This window comes from Camellia sinensis, chromosome 9 (genome assembly GCF_055761805.1).
Source record: "Camellia sinensis isolate YWXY chromosome 9, ASM5576180v1, whole genome shotgun sequence".
NCBI classification, from domain to species: domain Eukaryota; kingdom Viridiplantae; phylum Streptophyta; class Magnoliopsida; order Ericales; family Theaceae; genus Camellia; species Camellia sinensis.
In genome coordinates, this window is record NC_138969.1 from 81115526 (window position 1) to 81137654 (window position 22129).

The 22129-nt window shown below is 37.7% G+C and overlaps 1 protein-coding gene across 1 annotated transcript; it reads left to right on the forward strand.

Annotated features, from left to right (window-relative positions):
• Nucleotides 1-15349: 15349 nt before the first annotated feature.
• Nucleotides 15350-19232, forward strand: LOC114265142 (glucan endo-1,3-beta-glucosidase 4). The gene is made up of 3 exons (XM_028205875.2): nucleotides 15350-15606; nucleotides 16798-17046; nucleotides 18921-19232. The coding sequence occupies exons 1-3, from the start codon at nucleotides 15540-15542 to the stop codon at nucleotides 18953-18955; spliced, it is 351 nt and encodes a 116-aa protein (XP_028061676.2). The 5' UTR covers nucleotides 15350-15539; the 3' UTR covers nucleotides 18956-19232.
• Nucleotides 19233-22129: the final 2897 nt, after the last annotated feature.

The following is a 22129-nucleotide window of genomic DNA, read 5'->3' on the forward strand; positions in this document are numbered from 1 at the left end:
GATTTTTTGAATAGCTTCTCAAGCTTGCTCAATTTCAGTACTGTATGGTCTACCTCGAACTCGAATGGAGAGTCTGGTTGATTGACAGGCGTAGGTGCCTTAGATAGCTGGGGCAGAATTGGGACGGGAGCTGGCCCCGTTGGTACGTCCGTATCTTCCTGGACATTTGGTGCCTCCTCGGGTGCTGGGATTTCCGGTGGGGGAGGAACCGGGTGTGAAACAGATGCTTCGGTTTGTTGTTGCAGTCTGGCGATTAATTCTGCTTGTTGGGCTATGATCTCGGCTTGTTGTTTGGCAAACTCATCCCGGCGAACAGTATCCAACTGCATGGCTCTCATGGTCTCTTGCATCTGACGCATCATTTCCTTAACTCCTGTTGGTGCCGCCATACTGCCTTGATTTGTCTGAACTATTGGCAGGTCTATTTCTATAGCAACAATTGGGATCTCAATCTGACTGTTCACTGATGGGGTAGTCCATTGCTCTGGCAACCTCTGCTCGGATACACTGCGTTTCCTTGGTCTTTGCCTGATAACCGGGGGTAGAGAGTGGAACACTGGTTGTCCGTCAACTAGATCCTCGAATCGATTGAGTCGGCGACCTCTTGTCCAGGGTGCTTGGGCAATATCTACTTGGTCGGAAGCAATTGTGCTAAAATTGCCTTAGTAAAAAGATAAATAAAGTAATAAGGAAATAAATAAACAGATAAACAGACAGCATATCAACTTAAAGTAAATGCACAACACACAGCTGGGCATAATCAACGCACGGTCGATAAGCTGAACACACACCGTCCTCAATCACTGATCATTATCCCTGAATCATTGTCCCCAAAGACCGAATATGATACCCGCAGATAACTGATTCTCAAACACTGACTGATGCCCGCAGGCCTGATGCCCCAAACTCGCAAACTGATACATGCAACCCCTGTAGAGACACACTCTGACAGCACATAACAGATAATTGAGAGCCAAAACACCCCTATGTTGGGGGAGGGTTTCCCTGTCCTATTTTGTCTGGAGCTAGGGTTTCACTACGCATGCAGCGGTTTCAAACAACCTATATCGGGTAAGCAACCTGTCCTAGTTTGGAATAGTCACTATGGATCCGAATATGCACTAGGTCGAATGGTCGAAAAGGATGCCCCGGTAAAACCGGGGTTTGTGTTCCCATACTGGCAGAGCCCATAACCGGTCAGCCTTATGGTCATGCCTTGACAAGGCAAGCCTCCGGCAAACCGTTCAGGAATAGCAGATGGCAAATACAGTGTCCTAGGCGCACCAATGCAAATGCAATGCAAAGAAACACATAAGTGTAGTCAAAAATAGATATCATGAGTTCGAGTCAAGTTCTCTAAGTTCCCCAGCAGAGTCGCCAGAAACTGTAGACGTCCCCGAACGTCCCGGGAGGATGAGTCCCCGTTCTGTTCGTATTGGGCTCACTACAAGTTCAGGACTCTCAAATTGTCACGGTTCTTAATCTGAACCAAAGAGTCCAAATCCGGCAAATCGTTTTGAGAAAACAAATTTTTTGAAAGAAGTGCCAAACATGGACTGCTTTTCCAGATACAGAGTCGCCACCTAAATGTTTTATTTTGGGAAAATTTAGGAAACCCTGACTCGTTTGCCTAAGGCCACGTGTCCGTCATCTCCAAAGTTGCCTTGGCTCGGGAACTTGGGTACGATTAGGGAAGGTCACTTCGTGAGCACCCCCTCTCGCCCGATCAAAGATCGGCCTCTACTAACCATGATATCTAATTTTGAAAACATTATGCGTTCTTATTCCGGTTATTGGCCTAAATTTACTATGTGATGCGTACGGCATACAAGTATAGACTGGATCGTCTGAATTGGACCAAAAACATTTCATGTTTATTTTTTAAAGTGGTTTGATGGTACTACCCGCAAGTAGGCTAAGACGTGGATTTGCCACCCTCGGGTGGGCTTAAGAAAACATGATTTTGCCACTATCTAGTGGGCTTAAAACTCACAGTTGATGATTTGTTCCAATCCAAGTAACCCAACCTCCACCCACAGGCATTCAGGCAGTTATATCACATAAGCATATAGCCTCATGGTAAGCATGCTATCATGGCAGTCACTCACACGCATGCAAGGATGCTAAAGCATAAAACTTACTGAGTACTCCAAGCCAACACAGAAGCTATGTTAGAAATCCATGCATGATCCTAACTATACAGAAATGCCTAATGCAACACATGCAAAATGCAACTAAGATAGGCTCGGCTATTCTAAAGATGGCATGTGAAATGCTACAATTAACATGTATTCAACTTGGAATTGAGATACAAATGCAGTTAGTATGATGTGCCGAGCCCGGTGCATGCAAGACAGATGAATGAATGCAAACATGCTATCATACTGTATGCTAATTGAAACATGCCCTAATCTAACCATCATAAGCTGATAAATAAAAGGGAGAAAGACGTGGGGATGGAAGACATAAATCACACACACACACACTTATTACAACATTGCCCTTGCGCAGAGGGTCCGAATAAATAATACAGTCCCAAATGAATAAATAATACAGTCCCGAATAAATACAAAATCCTAATTAATTAACAAATTAATCTAGGAAAGCAGTAAATTGGCATGCAAATCCATGGACCGCCTCGGCTTTGTTCCAAATGATGAATGATGCATGCTCGGGTTGCCTTGCGCGGAGAATCCCTTGCGATGCCCCGGTTTGCCTCTGTTTGCAATTATTCTTGGGATGCGTGCCAGGCTCCGAAAGGTTGCTGATTTTTGATTTGCTGCAATAGAGAGCAACAAAGGGGCATGGCAAAGTATTTTCACATATGTATGCATGACTACTCTTCAGGGAGTGTAGTCCTCGATCCTCGTGCCACCAATCACGCATCTCGATGCATGATGGCCGAGAAATCGAATTGCATGACTCAATATGAAATGAATGCACATATGGACACAACAAGGCCTAGACTCTATCATGGATAATTCGAAGTGTCGGCGACCGAGAATTGAGACACGTTCCGTCACTCAGAGTACGAAACGTCCTTCGTTTCCCGTGCTTGGGCTAACTCCTATCCCAAACACAATGCAATATGCATGACATGCATGAATGCAATCCTAATATGCAACCTAGCATACGCAATGCTATGAAATGGCATACACAATGCATGATGTAACGAGGCATACACAATGCTCTAACATACAACCTAGCATACACAATGCTATGAAATGAAATGACATACACAATGCATAATGGACTTACACTAACATGAGTGGACCTCAGCCACACTCACATCAGTAGCCAGTAGATGAAAATGAGACTCTCAAAATGCGTGCACGCATGCACGCAAACCGAAGACCGAACATAAGGCATAGTATGCAACTTTAACAAGGCATGGCAAGGCATGAAATATAGCATACAAGCATGTAATTCCCGCACTGAAATATGATGCTAAACAGCCCCGAAACATGGAAAGATGGCACCCGATGCATGAGATGAAACCCGAAACTCGAAACTAGGCACATGGAATGACTTATAGCTATACAAAGCATGCATTATTTGGTCATGAAGCATGAAGACAGAACCAAGGCAGTCCCAAAACATGAACATTTCTAGTTCAAAGCATGGCCAGAAGATGCTAGCAAGATGGACTAAAATAGCATGCAATTTTGACTAGCAAACATGGTTTACATGGCAAGTATAGGATGCACATGGAATCTCACCAAACCAGCAAAAATCAGTGAATAAAACATGTGAAAATAGGCCCAAATAACCACTGATATGCAACCATGGCATGCAAAAATGATGAGTTACTTTAGAGGGCCATGCAAGGAGTCATTAAGCACATGCAAGATAGACATTTGGCATGGCATAAACAACTATGAAAATCAAATATGGTAGTCCCAAAACTCACCAAATTGACCCTGGAAAGTGACTCCAAAGCATGCAAGATAGGGTCTCTTTGGAAGGCCAAAATGACCACCAAACAAGTCAAGGAGAGAGGGGGTCACCCCCCTCTGGTTTTGAGGCTCAAAACAGTGTCTTAGCCACTGAAAATCCACTGGATTTTAGTGGCTAGAAGGCCAAACAAAGCATGCAACAAGGGCTTAGGTGTAAGGCTCAAAATAAGAGACAATCAAGCATACAAGGAAGCATATGACCTCAAAAAAAAAATTGAACCTTAAACAAACTTGAAGATGAGATTAAAAAAATATATTTTTCAGTTTATGACAACTCTCAAAAATAAACACAAGTAGGGCTAATCTATCATGCAAAAATGGCCCTAAAAGAGAGAATAGAGACATGGGACAGCAGCTGGCTTCAAACAGTGAAGAACCCTTCAACAAACTTGAAGAGGGGCTCAAAAAAAGGCACTTTACAGTTTATGTCAAGCTTCGAAAATAATCACAAGTAGGCCTAAAATATCATGCAAGAAAAAGGCCTAAAAGAGGGATAAAGAGACAAGTGATAGCTTCTGGCCTCAAGCAGAGGAGAGCCCTTCAACAAAGTTGAAGAGGGGCTCAAAACAAGACATTTCATATTTTATGACCAAGTGCGAAACAACTCACAAATACGCCTAAAATATCATGCAAAAAAAGGCCTAAAAGAGAGTTTAAACACAAAGGGTGAGGAGGAGACCTCAAACAGAGAAAGACCCTTAATCAAACATGGAGATGAGCACAAAATATGACTATTTACAGTTCGGGTTGGAGCCCAAAAATGCTTGCAAGTAAGGCTTATAAATGAAGCAAGAAAAGACTAGTTTAGGGGAAAAGTGTGCTTACCCTTGAAGAGCAATGAACCAGCAACCTTTGGACCAAGAAGAGGAGCTCCTAGCCTTTGGAAATCAGCTTCAAAAGGCTGGAATGGAGTGTGGATGTGTGGAGCTATGGGTTGGTGTATAAATGGTGTAAGGCTTTTAGGGTTTTGAGGCTTGGAAGAGAGGGAGAGGGAGAGATGTAAGCAAGGCTCTAAACAAGAATTTGTAACCTTCAAAAATGGAGCTGGGGGGTCTGGTTATATAGAGGGAGGAGTGGAGGAAAAGGGGGGGGGGGGAAAAAACCAATTCAAATTTCCCTCCCAAAGGCAGCCCCCCAGGATACAAAATCTGGGGTGAAACAGAGGGTACAGTTGGAAGACATTTGGAGAGGGGATTCTGGCCAGCCAGGTTCAAAAGGTTCAGGTGGTCGGCCGGCCACCCCCCATGGCCGGCCGGCCAGGGGTCAAAAGGGTCAATGCAAATTGCTGGCCGGCCACCCCAAAAAGGTGGCCTCCCATGTGTGCACAACACAAATATGTGGTCAAAACCCAGAAAATGTGAACCAGGAGAGAGAAAAGCCAACTTTTTAGAGGGATTCAAAAGGGTCAAGGACAATTACTGGCCGGGCTATACATATTGGTGGCCTCCCAGGTGTGTACAACACAAATATGGGGTTTAGGGCTAAAGAAAGTGGCCCCGGGGTGGTCAATATTAGCTTTCTAGTGAGGAAAACGGGCGACAGGGAGCGATGAAGAAATAAAGCTGGCTTTTCAGAACAATTGCTGGCCTCCCACCCTCCTACAAGATTTCTAACAATGAAAATAAGGTCTCCACCAAAAAATGAGCCAAAACGGATGCAAAACAGAGGTTCGGGGACTGAAATGCGCGGCCCGGGGCCCCGAAAATGGGCTGTTAAGCACCGGAGGTGGCATTCGACCATGGAGTTGGTCTCTCGGGCCATAGTGTTCCTCAAAAGGGAAGAAATAAGGTGTATACCAAAAACTGGAGCAAACGGAGGTGGTTAGGCGGTCCCGAACCGAGGCACACGACCAACGGCTCCGAAAATCGGAAACCGGGCTCCAAACGGAAAAAATGGCCTACGACCACGAAATGTAGCTTACGGCCATTGAGAGATGATCTACGAGACCTCTCCCTCCCTTCGAGAAGAGAAAACAGAGAAAACAGGACCTGGTTCGCAAAACGAGGCAAGACACAAAAAAAGAGCCCTGAAGTCTGGAGGCAAGGCTCGTAGTCGAGACTTTGAAATTTCTGAACGAGCACAACATGCAACGTCACCGAGCGCTCAATCAGTGACGTCTGAGTCTTAAGGTCGGTTAAAAATGGGGTGTCTACACCTATGCTAAGAGGAATAATTGGCAAATGAATATTAGTTCTATCAGAGTTTTATCTAGAATATGTTCTCCAAAAAGTAGTAAAAGGACAGGTTTTGGCTAACTTTTTGGCAGATCATCCATGTCAAATAGAAAGCCAAGAGGTAATGGATCTTGGTATGGTCAATGTTGAGCCATTTCAAAAGTGGTACGATGGATCAAAAGCCAATGGTCTAGTTGAAATTGGTGTTGTGATTAAGTCACCATAGGGGATAGAAACCACGGCTTAATCTGTGGCCATTTAGAAGGTGGATATATAGGGAAAATATATCCACCCTCTTTGAAACATCATTGTTTCATTTTATTGGCCACAGATTACTTCACTAAATGGGTCGAAGTTAAGCCTTATAAGGCTGTGGATCAGACTGAGGTTATTGGATTTATTAGAGAATTAGTCCATAGGTTTGGCATCCCACAAACCATAATTGTAGATAATGGGACTGTGTTTGATGGAAAGATTGTGAAGCCTTTCGAAGCAGAATTTGGAATTAGTCATATTAATTCCACCCTTTATTATGCATGAGCAAGTGGTCAAACTGAATCATCTAACAAATCCTTGAAAAAAGGAATACAAAAAGTTGTGGAAGACAATCCTAGGGATTGGCATAGCTTGTTGTTAGATGTATTATAGGCTTATAGGACTTCTCCAAGGTCAAGTATAAGAATCACTCCTTATGCCTTAGTATAAGGATATGATGCAGTGTTGCTTGTAGAAATTAACATTAAGTCCTTGAGGGTAAAATGCTAAGACCAGTTAACTACTGAGCAATACTATCAGAGCATGTTCTTGGAATTAGAGAATGTAGATGAAGTTAGAATTTTGGCATTAAATAGTATTCTTTTTCTAAAAGAAAAGGGCAGTCAAAAGCTATAATAAAAAAGTCAAGCACATTAGCTTTGATGAAGGTGATTTGGTGTGGAAGACAATACTTCCAATTGGAATTAAGAGCCATAAATTTGGTAAATGGTCACCTAACTGGGAGGGACCATACCAAATTCACAGAGTCTTGCCTGGGGGAGCCTATTATCTAAGAAATCTAAATGGTTTTATGCATCCCAAGAAAATCAATGGCAGATATTTGAAACCTTATTATCCAACTGTGTGGGAAACACACGAAGTGTAAGAAATGCAAAGTAAGAATAGTAAAAGAGTATAGAACACTTGGATAGATAACAAGAGTTTTCATTTCATATAGATTTGAGTACATGTAGCCACAAATTGGCCCAAAAATTAGTAGAATGTTTCAGTTGTTCCCTTACAATTGATTCTCTACTCCAAAGGGATGGGAACAATTGAATGGCTGTAGCTATATCTTGCCTTTTGTCAGCTAGCCCTTGATCAGTAATCTGCAGTTTTTTAGCATTTCGATCCAAGGCAACGTTGACTGCTGCTAGCTCCTCTTCAAGTTGAGCCTTCTTCTCCAAGAGTTGGGTTCGAAATTGGGAGGCATAGGAATGTTGTCCCTTTAATTCAAACACCTCAGCATGAATATGGGAGACAAACTCCTTGTCCTTTAGCAGCTCCTCTTCTACAGCCTTGGCCATATGACAGATATTGATATAGAAATCTATAGTGGCTGCTGCCTGGGATAAGCAACTTGAAAAGGCCATGTTGGATTGCTCGAAAACTTTGCAGTACTTGAGGAAACAATTTTTAATAATAGGCTTTTGTAAGGCTTCAAATGGAATCCTTGAGAATGATTGCAATAGATTCAAGCAGGTGCCCAAGTCCACCCTAGGCAAAAAGGCTTCAGTAGTAGTCGAAGAGCTCTCAATAATCTCCAAGAGGGAGTTAGCAAGGATCAATGGCTCAGTTTCACTATTTGGTGCTCGAATTGGTGAAGATTTGCCAAATAAGCTTGCCAGCTGAGCCTTGAAGATGTCCATATCTTCCTTTGACATTATCAGTACAGAGGAGTCACTGGTTGAAGAAAGAGATAGAAACATGGGGACATGAGAAGGGGTTGAGGATTCCCTAACAGTGTTTATTGTCCTGGCCACCAGCAAGTCAAGAGAAGAGGGACAGGAGCTGGATGGTGGGAAAGGAGTTGATGAACTGCCAGTGTCGTCCTTGGAAGTACTAGCTGCCACTGGAGAAGTGACAACTAGGGTTCTCTCAGGTGATAGTGGGGAAGCCAGGAGTCTGGGAAAGACCTGCAGAGGTAAGGCAATGGAATCAGAGGCAAGTTCAAAGAATTGAAAAGCCTAGGAGAAAGAGAAGCTGGAATGCTTGGCCTCAAGAAAAGAAGGGAAGAAGGCATAAAGAGTGTAGAGCTAGGAACGGGAAGTATCATCTGGATGGACTCTACACTCATTGGTATTTTAGTATTAACCTTCTCTTTTCCTTTGAAGGCTGCCTTTAGCTTTGTAGAAGTTAAGAAGGGCCCCTCGTTCATAGATGAGGTAGGAGAAGGCAGTTTTGAAGTAGGAGGGTAAAGGCTGGCTGCTGTTGCGAAATAGAAAAAAAATGTCAGACTCTATGCTAGGCCTTAAAAAAAGAAATTGTCAAAAAGGACTGAGAATAATTACTAGCCTTAGTGGTTTCAATAGTAATGGTTGCAGAGTTGCAAAGGACATAATGCTTAGCAGTTTGTTTCTTCCTTGCATTATCCTTTTGTAATGCTTTAGCAGCAGCAACCTCTTCTCTCTATATTTGTTGTTGCCGCTTTTCTCAGACCTTTGAAAGACAATAATCTCTTTAGATTGCTCCTTTTCCATTGCTTTGGAAGCTGCCTCATGAGTGAGGTCTATGACAAGCTCACTAGGAGAGAATGTCTTCTTTGTTCTTTTTAGAGTGATTTTTTTCTTTTCTTTCCTCCTCCTCAGATACTCTTTCCACAGGGTCAGGCTGCAGTATGAGTTTTCTTTTCTTCTGTTGCTGCTTGCCCTTGAGGATGGTCAAAGCTTGAGCCCTCCTAGGTGAAGTCTCTTGTGAAACTCTTGCATCAAATATTGAAGCTATGAGCAAATAAACAAGACATTAGAAAAGGAAAGGAGCAGAGGGGACAAGATGCACACCTTTCTTCGAAGTGGCTCTAGTAACTCTAGGAGGAGGAGATGAGGAAGCAAGAGTAGAAGCTGGGATAATAGGAGCAATAGAAGAAATGATGGTGACCCCAGTCTCCGTAGGCTTGGCTTGAGAAGGCGCATCTAGCCCTACCAGCAAATCCTGGGGGAAAATTGCCAAGTGTACCTCCATATTAGCCGTCCACCAATTCTGATATCTCTTCAATGCAGTGCCTTGGGGAATGAGAAGAGAGAATTCAAACTCAATTAAGTCTTGAATCAGCTTGGAGGTTGCTTCATCCAACCTGATTTTTGGCACTTTCAGCTCTCTGATTGCAAGATTTGGATTAGTTTGGCTGCAGAGAGGGGCAGGAATCCCCTGAGTCAGCCCAAATTGCCTAGCAAATTGAGCAGGGCAGTAGGCTTCAGATATGCATTTGTAGGCTCGAAGGTTCAAAGTGCCAACAAAAAGCTCCCTTGGGATTAGGATGGAGGCCCACATATCTTTGTGTTGAGGTTTGGAGCAGGTCCTATCAGCTAGAAAGGTTTTCAGCCAAGTTGGCCCTTTGTTGGCTTCGAAGGGGTAGAAGAAAGGGCGAGATGAAGGGAAAGTTGGGAGTTGATAAAAAAATGTAAAATAGAAGGCAAAATTAGAAGGGTAGAGGGAGATTCTAGCAAATTTCATTCCATAAGTGGTAGGGTCTTGCAGCAGGAATCTTAAACACTTAGAGTGTACGTTTGTGAAGTAGGTAAAATGCCAGTGTTGGAGTACCCAGAATGGGCCTCCTTGATTAGCATCCATAGGTTCTTCGCAGAATTGAGAGTAGGCTCTATAGACATGACCCGAAACATATAGAACAAAGCTATCCTTTTATTCGAAGCAAGAGCCTTGGCAAGAGAGGCAAACTCAGGTATGATCCTCTGAGAAGAGCTACAAAAAAAGGAATTTGTAAAGCCAATATAGAAGGAAAGAAAAAAAATTCCTGATCGGTCACAGAACCTTCCTTTTTATTCTCAAATTTAACAAAATCACTAAAGGAAGAGTTCAGAGGGGGAATAGGGAAAAGGACCTTAAGGTCAAGGTAATTTGGACCAAAAGGAGTGCCAATGGGTGATAACCCTAGAAGATGGCACATATCAAGGATAGTAGGGGCCATCATACCACACCGAAATTGCAAAAAATTGAAAGATAAATTCCAAAAACAAAGTGTAGCAGGTATAATAAAAGGGTCTTCAGGAATGGTAAACCTGGCTGATTGAAGGGCGTGTAGGAGACAGAGTTCTTGGAGGTCCAACATCTTGGCAGGAACAACTCGGTCATACCATTCCTTCCATTTTGTCCTCAATGTGGGCCAACAGCGATGAGGTCGGTTTATCTTCCAGTTACTCCAGTCGAGACCACCCTCGTAAAGGAGGCAGTGATCCTCTAAACGAGGGTACAGAGCAGGAAGCTGAGCAAGGGCTTCCCTGAAGATAGGTCCAAGGATGAACTCCCCTTGAGCATGGTGACAGGGAATGAAGATAAGTCCATCAATGGCACTTCATTCACCAGCTTTGTATTTGTCGCATTCTTCGTTAATACATCTCCTTAAAGCCACGGACCGGCTTATACGCTCGACGACTGGCACTTTTTTAGAAGAAGAAACCATCAATGAACAGTTGAATGTAGAATGAGGAGAGTAAGTATGAGAAGGGTAAAAAGTTACAGTTGGGAGCAATAGGAGTGAAAGGGAAATTTTAGACAAGCGTGTAGATAAAGCACGAGAATATAGGGTTTTAAACCTTTCTATCCAAAATTACCCATTTAATATAACAGGTCAAATAGACCCAAGTTTTAACCCATGTGTGATTAAGGCTTTTATTTTAAAATCCATGAGAACACAAGAAAGAAAACTATCTTCGAACCAGTATGTGGATACCTTATGAAGGAAGGAAACACATTTCAAACACTTAGCTTGGCTTCGAAAATGGTTAGTTTGCTTCGAAGCCAGTTTTCAAATCTTAGCTTAGTTTCGAAAACAGGTAGATGGCTTCGAAGCCAGTCTTATAGCTTAAATTCAAGCATAGCTGTGATTTGTTCACTTCAAAGTCTTGGAGGTATGCTTTTAGACTTTTCATCAAAGGAATTTCCTTTAAAGGGGTCTTTGTAGTGTTTTGTGATTAGAAAGGGTTCTTGCCTGGTCTTTCAACATAAATAAGCCCTATGGAACCAGTTCTTGGTGAAGCAATATGGAAAGTTCGAAGACCAAGGGACTTATCTATGCATAAAAGCACTTTCTTGCACTTTTTGCCTAGATAGGACCCTTCGAAGGCAAATGTCGTCGTTCTGAAGAGAAATTTCATGCTTCAAAGCACCTATACCAGGCCTCAAAGTAAGATTGGTTAGTTCGAAGCTCTTATTTACACAGATTATATTAACCATACAATTGGAATGTAAAAACCTAAGACAAATACTATCACTCCTATGAGAAATTCCATGCTTCGAAGCATTTAAAACCAGGTTTCAAAGCAAGATTGGTTGTTTCGAAGCTGCTATTCATAGACTGTGAACAAAGTAAGAAAAAAGGTTATATTAACCATACAATTTATCATGCAATTGGAATACAAAACCAAATCATGCAAATGAAATTTGAAGAACCTAGTTGTATTGATATGTAAAATATTTACATTGGAGGGCCTATTTGGCTACAAATTCAATTTCATAATAATAAGGGATAGAGAGAGTAATAAGTTCATTGAATTTAATCGAGCAGTGTTCTATAAACTTGTGTTTATTCTTTATCCTATCTCCAGTTTTGTCTAAACTGGGTTTTTGCAGCTAATGCGCTCTTATTTGGTGGAAAAGCTGTTCAGCCTTCACTTTAAACTCAATCTCCTTCAAACTCTAATCCATCTCGTCCATATCTACATCATCCCAGTATGCTGAGTCCTTGTTCTTGAAGGTGCCATATTCTTCAAGGAGGTTCTCTACTTCGTACTAAGTATGAATTCGAATGGCGTCAATTTCATCTAAAGAGTCACTAGTGGCTCGGGAGACTTTATGTTAGTTGAGTAGGAGAGGAAGCTGGTCTAGGAAGGTATGGAGTTCTGTTTGGGCTATGGGGTTAAGGACATGACCTCAAGATAAGAAGTTCCTGAAAGGAACATCATCTGTACGGACTTTGAAAGGCAAATGTGAGAAGGCGACAAGCAGAAGTTGAGCTTTATACTGTTGAAATGAAGTTGGAGGAACTGGAGGTTGATAGGAGGAAAAATGTTGACCCTCGAAGAGAGTAAGTTTCAATTCCTCCATCCAATTAGGATTATGAGGAAGATATGGTGCAGAAGGATCCATCCCAAAAGAAGGAGGAAATTGGGGATCATTCGCATACTCCAGCCAGTCAGAAGAGCAATATTTTGCCTTCTTAGCCAAGAATGAGGGACTGAATCCTAATGCTTCAGTTGGGTTGGGAGTTTTTTTTGTACTATTCTCATTAGCAGGGAAGAGGTGTACCACGTCGAAAGTAGGTTGTCCTCCAAACAGTGACGGTGATTAATGGGTTCGTAAGGATATACTACTGAGCTTCAGAAAGAAGGAGGCACCAGAAGAGGATCATCAAATTCAACAATTCTGTAGTGGATCTGCACACTTATTTAAGGTTGAACCAGTGTTGCCCAGTCAGTATTTCCAGAAGAAGAGGAAGTAGTTTCATCATATGCAAAGAGTTTTGGAGTAGATGAAGAGCTTCCAAGATCTATTTGTGCAAATGCTTGGCCCAGAGGTTCGTATGGTGCAAAAGCTTTCATAACTTGTATAAATGGGGGCGGATAAGTGTGGCCAATAAATGGATGAAGGTTCTTTCGACTCTTCATATGCTCGATCAGCATAGGAGAATTTAATGAAGTTCAGTGCTTCATTTCTAAGAAGACAGTTACACTTCTAAGATAAACAAAGTCCATGCACGTCCTAGGATGTGGATAGAGTGCATTGATCTACTAACATCACAAAGTATTGGGTATATTAGTGCGGAGGGTAATGTTGGCTACATATTTTGCATAAGCCAATCACAGCTTAACAGGTGGCATATAAAGGGTAATTTGGGGATTTAGTGTAAGTTTCCAATTAGCAATGACCACGTGGCAGTTCATATTGGTAATAATGGATCTGTACAGCATTAGAGCAGCTAGAAGGCGCAAGATGATGTAGCTCAACGGTTACTCACAAATTCAAATTCAAATTCAATTTCATGAGGGAAGCCTAACTGCAAGAATGGCGTAGTGGAGGCTAATTGTGAGAGAACATGATCAGGGGTCATGGGAGGACCTTTCGACAGTTGGAGGTCCACTTCGACGGTTACCATTGGAAAGTATAAATAGAAGAGAAGGCTCCAGAATGAAGCACCCAGACTTAGATCCATAAACCAGTTTGTTTACTTCATATTTCTTTCCAGTTTTACATTTTCAATTTTTTACATTTCCAGTACTTCAATTCCTGCATTGCACTTCATTTCCTAGGAGTAGTTTCAAGTAGTCGTCGCTGTAAACCTTTTCAAGGCTGAGTCATTTCATTGTAAGTTCTTATTTGCTTAAATGAAATTCAGTTTTTGAACTGTACTTTGTACTTGTTATTATTTGTAAGTTTCTCCTAAACAAGTCACCAGTAAAAGTCTTCTGCATTGAGGTTAGAAGAATTTCAACACAATCGTCTGATAATTGGTTGGCAATAAAAATTATGTAAGGACTGATTGATCCTTACTGGCACGCTTAAATTCACACCATTAACTCTCGAAAGCCAAAAAAGCCAACAAGTCTACAGTTCCAGATTGGAATTGAACCGACCGTTTATAACTTAAGCCATATACCTACCATACACTACATACAATCCTACCTTCTTATATATAAAACCAAATTGAAATTCATATCATTTCAGTTTTCTCTTCTCTTTTCTATGTTGCTAATTTTTTTAATTATTTAACATAATTTTAGTTTTGTAATTTTTGTTGCAACGGCAATGTTTATTTGATTAGAGGTTTATATTTATTACATGTTGAATAATGTATTTATTTGCTAGATATTATATTTATTTAAGTTAATAGTAGAACAATATGTTTATGTTTCAAAAAAATCATGGTTAGATTAATATTGAACAATATTTGCTTAATACTAGTTTGTTTGATGAATGTTATATGAATTTTCTTGTGAACATATTATGTAAAACTGTTGTTCCAAAATGAACCGAACTATGTTTAAATGGTTTAGTTCGAATTAGTTCCATGATTTAAATAGATTGATTTGGTTCCAAATTTTATGGAACCGTAAACAATAGATTGGTCTTGATTTATCCAAACTGAACCAATTTAAACCATGCTCATCCCTAATTATTTCAGTCGTCTTTGGACCCAAAATCCCCAGGTGTGGCTATGGGCCTGATGACTCGCTCAATTGGCTCAACCCGTTCAACCTAACCTGATATTCTTATAACTTAAGAAAAATATTTAGTCCATAAGATTGGGTTAGGCAGTGATTTTAAACCTATTTAGTTTTTGAATTGGACTTGAGATAAAAAAAAGTTAACGTAACTCGGCCCGGAACGGACCGACTATTTATAAAACATTAATTTAAAATTTTATATTATTTACATACAAAATAAACTCGAAAAATATTTAAAAAGAAAACAAAAGTATATATATACTTTTTTTTTCTAGAGCTTAAATTAAAATATTTGTGAAATAAACATATTTATTTTACAATTAAATTTAGTTGATGTTCCAATTTCAAATAATTATTAAAATGGTTTAAATAATTTAATAACCCTTTACGATAAAAATAAATAAATAAATTAAATAAAATTCATATCTATTTGCTTAAGTGGATATTTTTTCAAGTTGATATGACAACTTGATACAAGCCAAACTCTATTTAAATACCTATCAAATTATTACTTAATGTGATAATAGTGACTAATATTAATAACATTCATGTCGGTCTCATTACACTAGCGATTGTGAGTGTACAATATGAGATGATAAAGGTCTACAAAAATGTAACCATTATTCAGTTAATTATTATCCTCTGACCAGTGTGAATAGAAAGGGTTCTTCTCTAGTTTTACTACAATATACAACAACTAAACTGGAAATCACAAAAGTAAAAGGAGGGCAGTTTGGACATTCTAAGTAAAATACATAAAAATCACTATCCATCCTAAGACGAAAGCAATTCAAAGATTTTGGTGGAATCACTACTTTTTATAAAGCCAAGAAGCTTCTTTAGCTTCTCAAACTAACATCATACCATAATAAAACTAGACCTATTTGTGGTGATAATAAACACAAATGTGCAGTTCTAGTTCTAGTTCTGAATTCTGATAGAGATTCTGCTGAAACTGCTCCACAAACAAGAACAATATGTCATCTGCTTTGCTGAGGATTCTACTTGTTCTCCTATTTTTCTCATCAATTCCTCAAAAATCTGGTAAACTTTCAGTTTTGTCTCTCTTTTTTTTTTTTTTTTGGTTTTCCATCAATCTCCAATGTCATCCTCAGGTTATCTATATATCTTGGGAAAGATCACATATTATATAGTTGTACATGTAATTCTCTGATTAATTGTGTTTCACGAGCATATATATTTGAAAAGGGTAGTTCACTCACTATTTTACCACACCACCTGAGGCCCAAAACAGAATCCATTTTCTTTCATTTTTCATCCTTCCTTCTTTTTAGCTTTTTGTTTTATTACCCCAAATGAGAAATACATTACATAATCCAAAGGATACACAAAAACACGGCCAAGCAAATCAAAGGCCTTAGCCTTAAACATAACCAATTACAAACCCGCGAGGCAAGGCCAGAACAAAAGGAAAACAGTGTTGGAATTTTTGTACTTTGCATTATAGCTCATATTTTTGTTCACTAATAAAACCCAAATCAATGATTGTGATCTCAGTAGAGTTAGTACCAACGATGTAATGATTTTGTGTATTTTGTGCACGGTGGTTATACTTTAACGGTATGATTGGGTATTTTGGATAGTATTGTGAAGTGTGAGATTGGAGAGTTATGTGCAACAATCGAAGAAAGGGTTTCCACATAAACCACAACAGATAGACTTAGACCTCGTTTGGGAATATGCTATTTTAGTAACTTTTTAACTTTTTGACAAAATATGAGGTAAAAAAATTTGTATGTTTGGAATGAATTTTTGATTTTTTACGAAAAGAAATGTAAAAAGTAGAAAGAAAAAGAAATATTTGACTTTTTCGTATAAGTTATAGGCTTTTTGATTTTTTTAGTAACTATTTTACTTTTAAGCTAAAACCATTACTTCCCAAACGAGGCCTTACTATTATTTCCTCTAATAGTAAACTATGTTTTAGATTCATTTTCGGTGAAATTTGTGGTTGAAAACATGATTTGGATGATTCCATGAAACTTCAAAATTTATATTATATTTATTCTAAAAAAACTAGTTATAATAATGTATTTCTTTTTGCTCTTTGTATCAATCTCTTCTTATGCTCATAGTATCCATTAGATCGATTTCAGAAAATTATATGGTTATAATTAGAAAAAGAAAAGGGCAAGTTATGAAACAACAATACAAGATGGGGTTCAATAATTTAATTTTTTATTTATGATTTAAGTGGTTGTTGTGTGTTATTAGATGGGCAGTTTGAAGATTGGTGCATAGCTGATGAGCAGACCCCAGATGATGAGTTGCAAAAGGCACTTGATTGGGCATGTAGGAATGGTGCAGATTGCAGTAAGATACAAGAAAAACAGCATTGTTATTTGCCAAACACTCTCAAGGACCATGCCTCTTTTGCATTCAACAGCTATTATCAGAAGATGAAGAACAAAGGTGGCAGTTGCTACTTCAATGCTGCTGCTATCATCACTGATCTTGATCCAAGTAAGAATACCAAACTAGAACAATGTCACTCCATCCACTCTTTTAAGCCAAATCAATAATAACATAATTGCTCAAACCAAAAGTAAGAAAAGTACATGTCCTGTTTGATAATAAATTTTTTTAACATAACCCTTCGTTTCGGATGAACTTTTTTAACTTGACTTTTTAACTATTTGACTATTTTAACTTGACTAAAAAAGTTTTGTTTGGAATGATAATGGGCTTTTTCTTATAGTTGATTTGATGGTTCCGAGGGAAAAAATAAAATAATTATAGTTTGAATGTAACATTTTGTCTTATAGTCTTTATTGGCTAATTTAGTCCCAAACTTGCATCCCAAACAACCCCTAATTCTACTTTCCCAGGAAAATTTCTAGGTAGTGTGTTCATGTAATAGAGATTGAATTAGCATAGTGTGAGATTTAAATAAATTTGAGTCATAGATTGACGTTTCTGAGTAAGATAAAATTTCTAAATTTGTAGTATTACTCATAATTTTATGATTAACAAATAACTGCACTGATATGTGTTTTTGACAAAAAAAAAAATTTATTTAGTAATTTTGAAACGTTGCCTTCAACTGTCTCAGAAACCACATAATCATGTGATTCCTTAACATTTACTTGCGGCATCCAAGAGCATTGGGGAAAACTCTCGGGCCACCAAACAACTTCTTGCTTTTGTTTTTTTTTTGTTTTTCAGATCTCACTTTTTTTCTTTTTTAATTATGCATGGTGAGGTTGCTTGTGAGTCGCGCAGGGGATTTTATGGGGAGGGCAGTCCATGTGCTTAAAAAGTGTAAGCCCATGTGTGATTTCTTGCTTTTGAAGAGTCTGCTTTCAGATGGGATCTCTTCTCTAGCCAAGCTTAGGCTAAGGAAGAGAAATTTTTTTTGTTGGCACAAGTCAAATATCCAAAAATAAAACATTTTAACAAGATTTTCAACATTTATAAAAACTTATACATTTTGTTTACAACAATGCTAGAGGGCCACAATTTTTGTGGCCACAATGGCTCAAAACTATCGTGGTTTTGACAGTTTTGAGCCATTGTGACCACAAAAATTGTGACCCTCAAACATTTTCCTTTTGCTTAACATTGCAAGACTCTCAAAAGAAAATATTACCTCTAATATGGTGAATCTCAATCATTTTATTATATTATATTACGTTTTTGTTGGGAAAATTGTTGGGACTATATGCAAGTCAAATCTGAGTCCTTTCTTTATAGTTCAACCAACGTGGGATTAACTCAAGGATTGATCAATAGTACCTTGTCGAAAAATATAGCCAGGGATAATTTCATCTTTAAAAAAATTAATATATAAATAAAGCATGAACTGAATGTATTTTCAAGGCGGTAACTTATGGTCATTATATTTTATAGGATAAATTATATCGGTAGTCTTTGCATTTGGTATCTTGTGTCATTTTGGTTTTTGTAATTTCAATTAACTTGATTTTGACTCTTAACTTTAAATTTTGTGTCAATTTGGTCTAATGGATAGCGTTGATTAGAAATTTTTATTTAAAAATAATAATTATTGAGCTAGTTGAGATTAACTTACTAAGTTAAACAAATTTATAATTTTATCTATAAAAGCATAACACATACAACACATGTCTGCATTTTCTCTCAAAAAACACTAACAATTATAATCAAAATTGAATAAAATTATAAATTCATAATCAAAATTAATAAGAATCAAAATATAAGAACTACCGGTCTAATTGGTACTATTTTATGTATACGGAGTATTTAATCATGACCAAGTAGGTACAGTACTGATTTGTCCAGTATGGTTTGATAATTAATGTATACAATACAGATTATGGCTAACATAACATCTCTCTTTGTTATCTCTGTTTTGACAGGTCATGGTTCATGCAAATATGAGCTTCTTCCTTAAACCTATAATCAATGGCCTTTTTGAGTTTCTTCCCTCAAAGGTCGAGTGAGGATTTTCAATATAACTCTCTTTTCTCTACAGAAATTTCCGGATTATTTTCTTGATGATTGTACTAAAAAAATTCCTAACAATAGTGTGATGACGTCTTGATTCAGTTCAGTGGTACATGTGTGTAATTTTATTTTATATGTATATGTATATTTTGCTTGGGTATGGTATGATATGAAACACGTCCAATGGGGCCGGTAAGGCCAGGACCCTGCTTCAATTACTTGAATTTTTTAGGGCTGTTTATTTTTAGATAATTACTAACAGGTCCGATTGGTTGCACTTATTTACTCATAAGTCTTGAGTAATTTTTTATTTTTTTGTATTTTTTTTCCTGTATTTTCTACTCATTTTGAGAATGAAAAGAAATTGAAACTTTTTAAATGTACATTAAGTTTGTGAAATGACCATTTGTTATTGATAATGATTCATATTAATGATTGAGACATTTTTTTATTATTGTTTGTATTAGTTTATATTGAAATATGAGTAGTTTACTTATTTATTTATTTATTTATTGTTTTAAAAAAATAATAAATTTATTATTGATAGTTGAATGAGATCTTCTCATGAATAAGTTCAGTCTGGATTGGTTTGTTACTGCCCTTTTATTTTTATGGGGAATTGATTGAAAAGTCCTATTAGGAAGATATGGGTGCACCAATAAGTCTTCCTAAATTTTTTGTGCGTCAAGAAGACCTGTTCACTTTTAATTGTTACCACAAAAAAGTGTCACTAATTGTTCACTTTTAGCAACAAATTGCAAAAGTCTCATTAAAAAAATGTCACAAATTATCATTTTTAGTGACAAACTAAAAAAATATCATAAAAAATCATTAAAAATTAATTTTAGCGATAGATTTAGAAAAGGGAGCTTTTTTAGTAAATCCCATTTCTAAGAGTTCTATTCTATACAACCCAAAATGTTTTAGATTATTCCATTAGGTCCTACTCATTATATAAAGACCAAAAACCCCTTAAGCCAAAACCCACATTCATCATCTTTGAACCAAATAACAATCTCTCTTTCTTTCTTTCAGAAAATCGTGGAGAAGATCTCTCAACCTTTCAAAACCCTAAACCCTAGTCATCAATCCCCTATTTTCCCTCTCATTGTCTCATCGTGATGTTCATTGTCTTTGCGCCGTTCTTCGTCGAAATCACCATTGTCGTCTCCATCTTCGCCGGAATCACCATTGCCGACCATCTGTAGTAACCAAACCATCGAAATGGTCACTAAACGTAAGTAATCATCACCTATTTTCTATACAAACCCTAAAACTCTTCTTGAATTTGCACCGATGTGGATTTTTACACATCCCTTGATTCTATTCATATAATGTGTGGAAGCTCATATTATTGTTGTTATCCCCGTAATCTTACAATTATTGTTATTAATACTATTCATGATTGAATGTGAACCCCTCACCCCCAATTATATGATTTTTTTTCATGAAAAAAATTATAGTAACAATTGTTGTTGTTATTAATGGTAGTAAACATACAATGGAAAATACTATTGTGGACCAACTCACTTGTTTTAGTTGTTGTTGTTGTTATTATTGTTGTCGTATGTTATTCTGATGTGAACATTCACAATCGGCTTAAATTGACCACCCCCTTGTTAATGGATGTGAACATTCATATCATATATGGTATTTTATTTGATTATGAGGTTTATTCTCATTTTTATACTCTCAGTAATTTGTGTGAATATTCATATTGTTCAATGTATTTCTGTGCATGTTGACACTATACAAGCCATTTTTATTTTAAACATAATGGTTTTGTGTTGCTATAATTATGGCTTAATTAGATTTTTCTAAAGTTTAACATTATTCACAATATGGCTCATGTGAATATCAGTGTGAACATTCAAATTATTCTTATTGCTAAAATAATTCTTACATGGGTTTGGTCAATATGGTTATGTGAATGTTACCGTTGAGATAGTATGCAAATGTTTCCTTTGTGTTGAGAAATTATGTTCTTATCAATATGATGTACTTTGAAATTAATGATATGTTGGTGATGTCTTAGTGGCCCATGCTGTGAATAAATTTGTTACATGATTGTTGTGGATCTACCCATTTGTATGATATATTGTGAACATTCACATCAAGCTAACCTTTAACTAATAAAGTGTCTACTAATTGTAGTTCGATTTTGATGTGAACCTTAATTACTGGTTTAAGTTTAATTGTTTTGTGATGTTAACAATTTGAATGTTCATATAGACACTTACTAATGTGCATATCTATGTAGCAGATATTGTCTTAAATTCCGCACAAAGAGGAATAGAGAGGATTACCATGTCAAAGACGATAACGTGCCGATAGAGAGGAGCACCCACATCGACATGCGTTGTGTTAACTACCACCGATCAAATATTATAGGCTTAATTAAACTGATGATGAGCACCAAGTTCTCAGAGGCTCAGTTGAACTGCTTGAGGCAAACTCCATTTTGAATATTATTTGATCTATTGATGAACGCTAAGATCGACCATGCCAAATGTATAAAGTTTGATGATGTCATCGTACGCGGGTTGAAAGCATACAAGCATGCCAAAAACTATTATTGATGTGAATATTAAAGTTTTCTCTGATACAAAATCCATGATTTACGTACAAAATCAATGTATCCACTACCAATGGATGTGAACTTTACATCCTTTACAATTTTGTAAAAATATTGGAATGTATATTGATTAAACAAAAGAACCAGAATTAGTTATTTTGGTTGTGCCTAATAAGGTACACTGGTATGTTATCATAATATTTGCAATTACAATGCCAATGCTAATATTCACATTGGTTTCTGTTGCTTTATAATTATCTACACATGACTATTAGTTTCATGTGACTAAACTAATTTGTTTGATATTTTATTCGTGATGTTAACACTCACATTAATAATTTGATTGTGCATAAACGTATACTTCATGCTTGTGCACACATAGAAATGATGGTTTGTGGTTATTGCAATGTTGATATTGTCATATTTTTGGAGATTATAAAATCAATGTGAACATTCACATTACTTCAGCTGGTTTACAATTGTGTACACATAATCATTGGCTTAATGTGATTTTTGGGCAATGCAATTTTGATGTGATTTTTAATA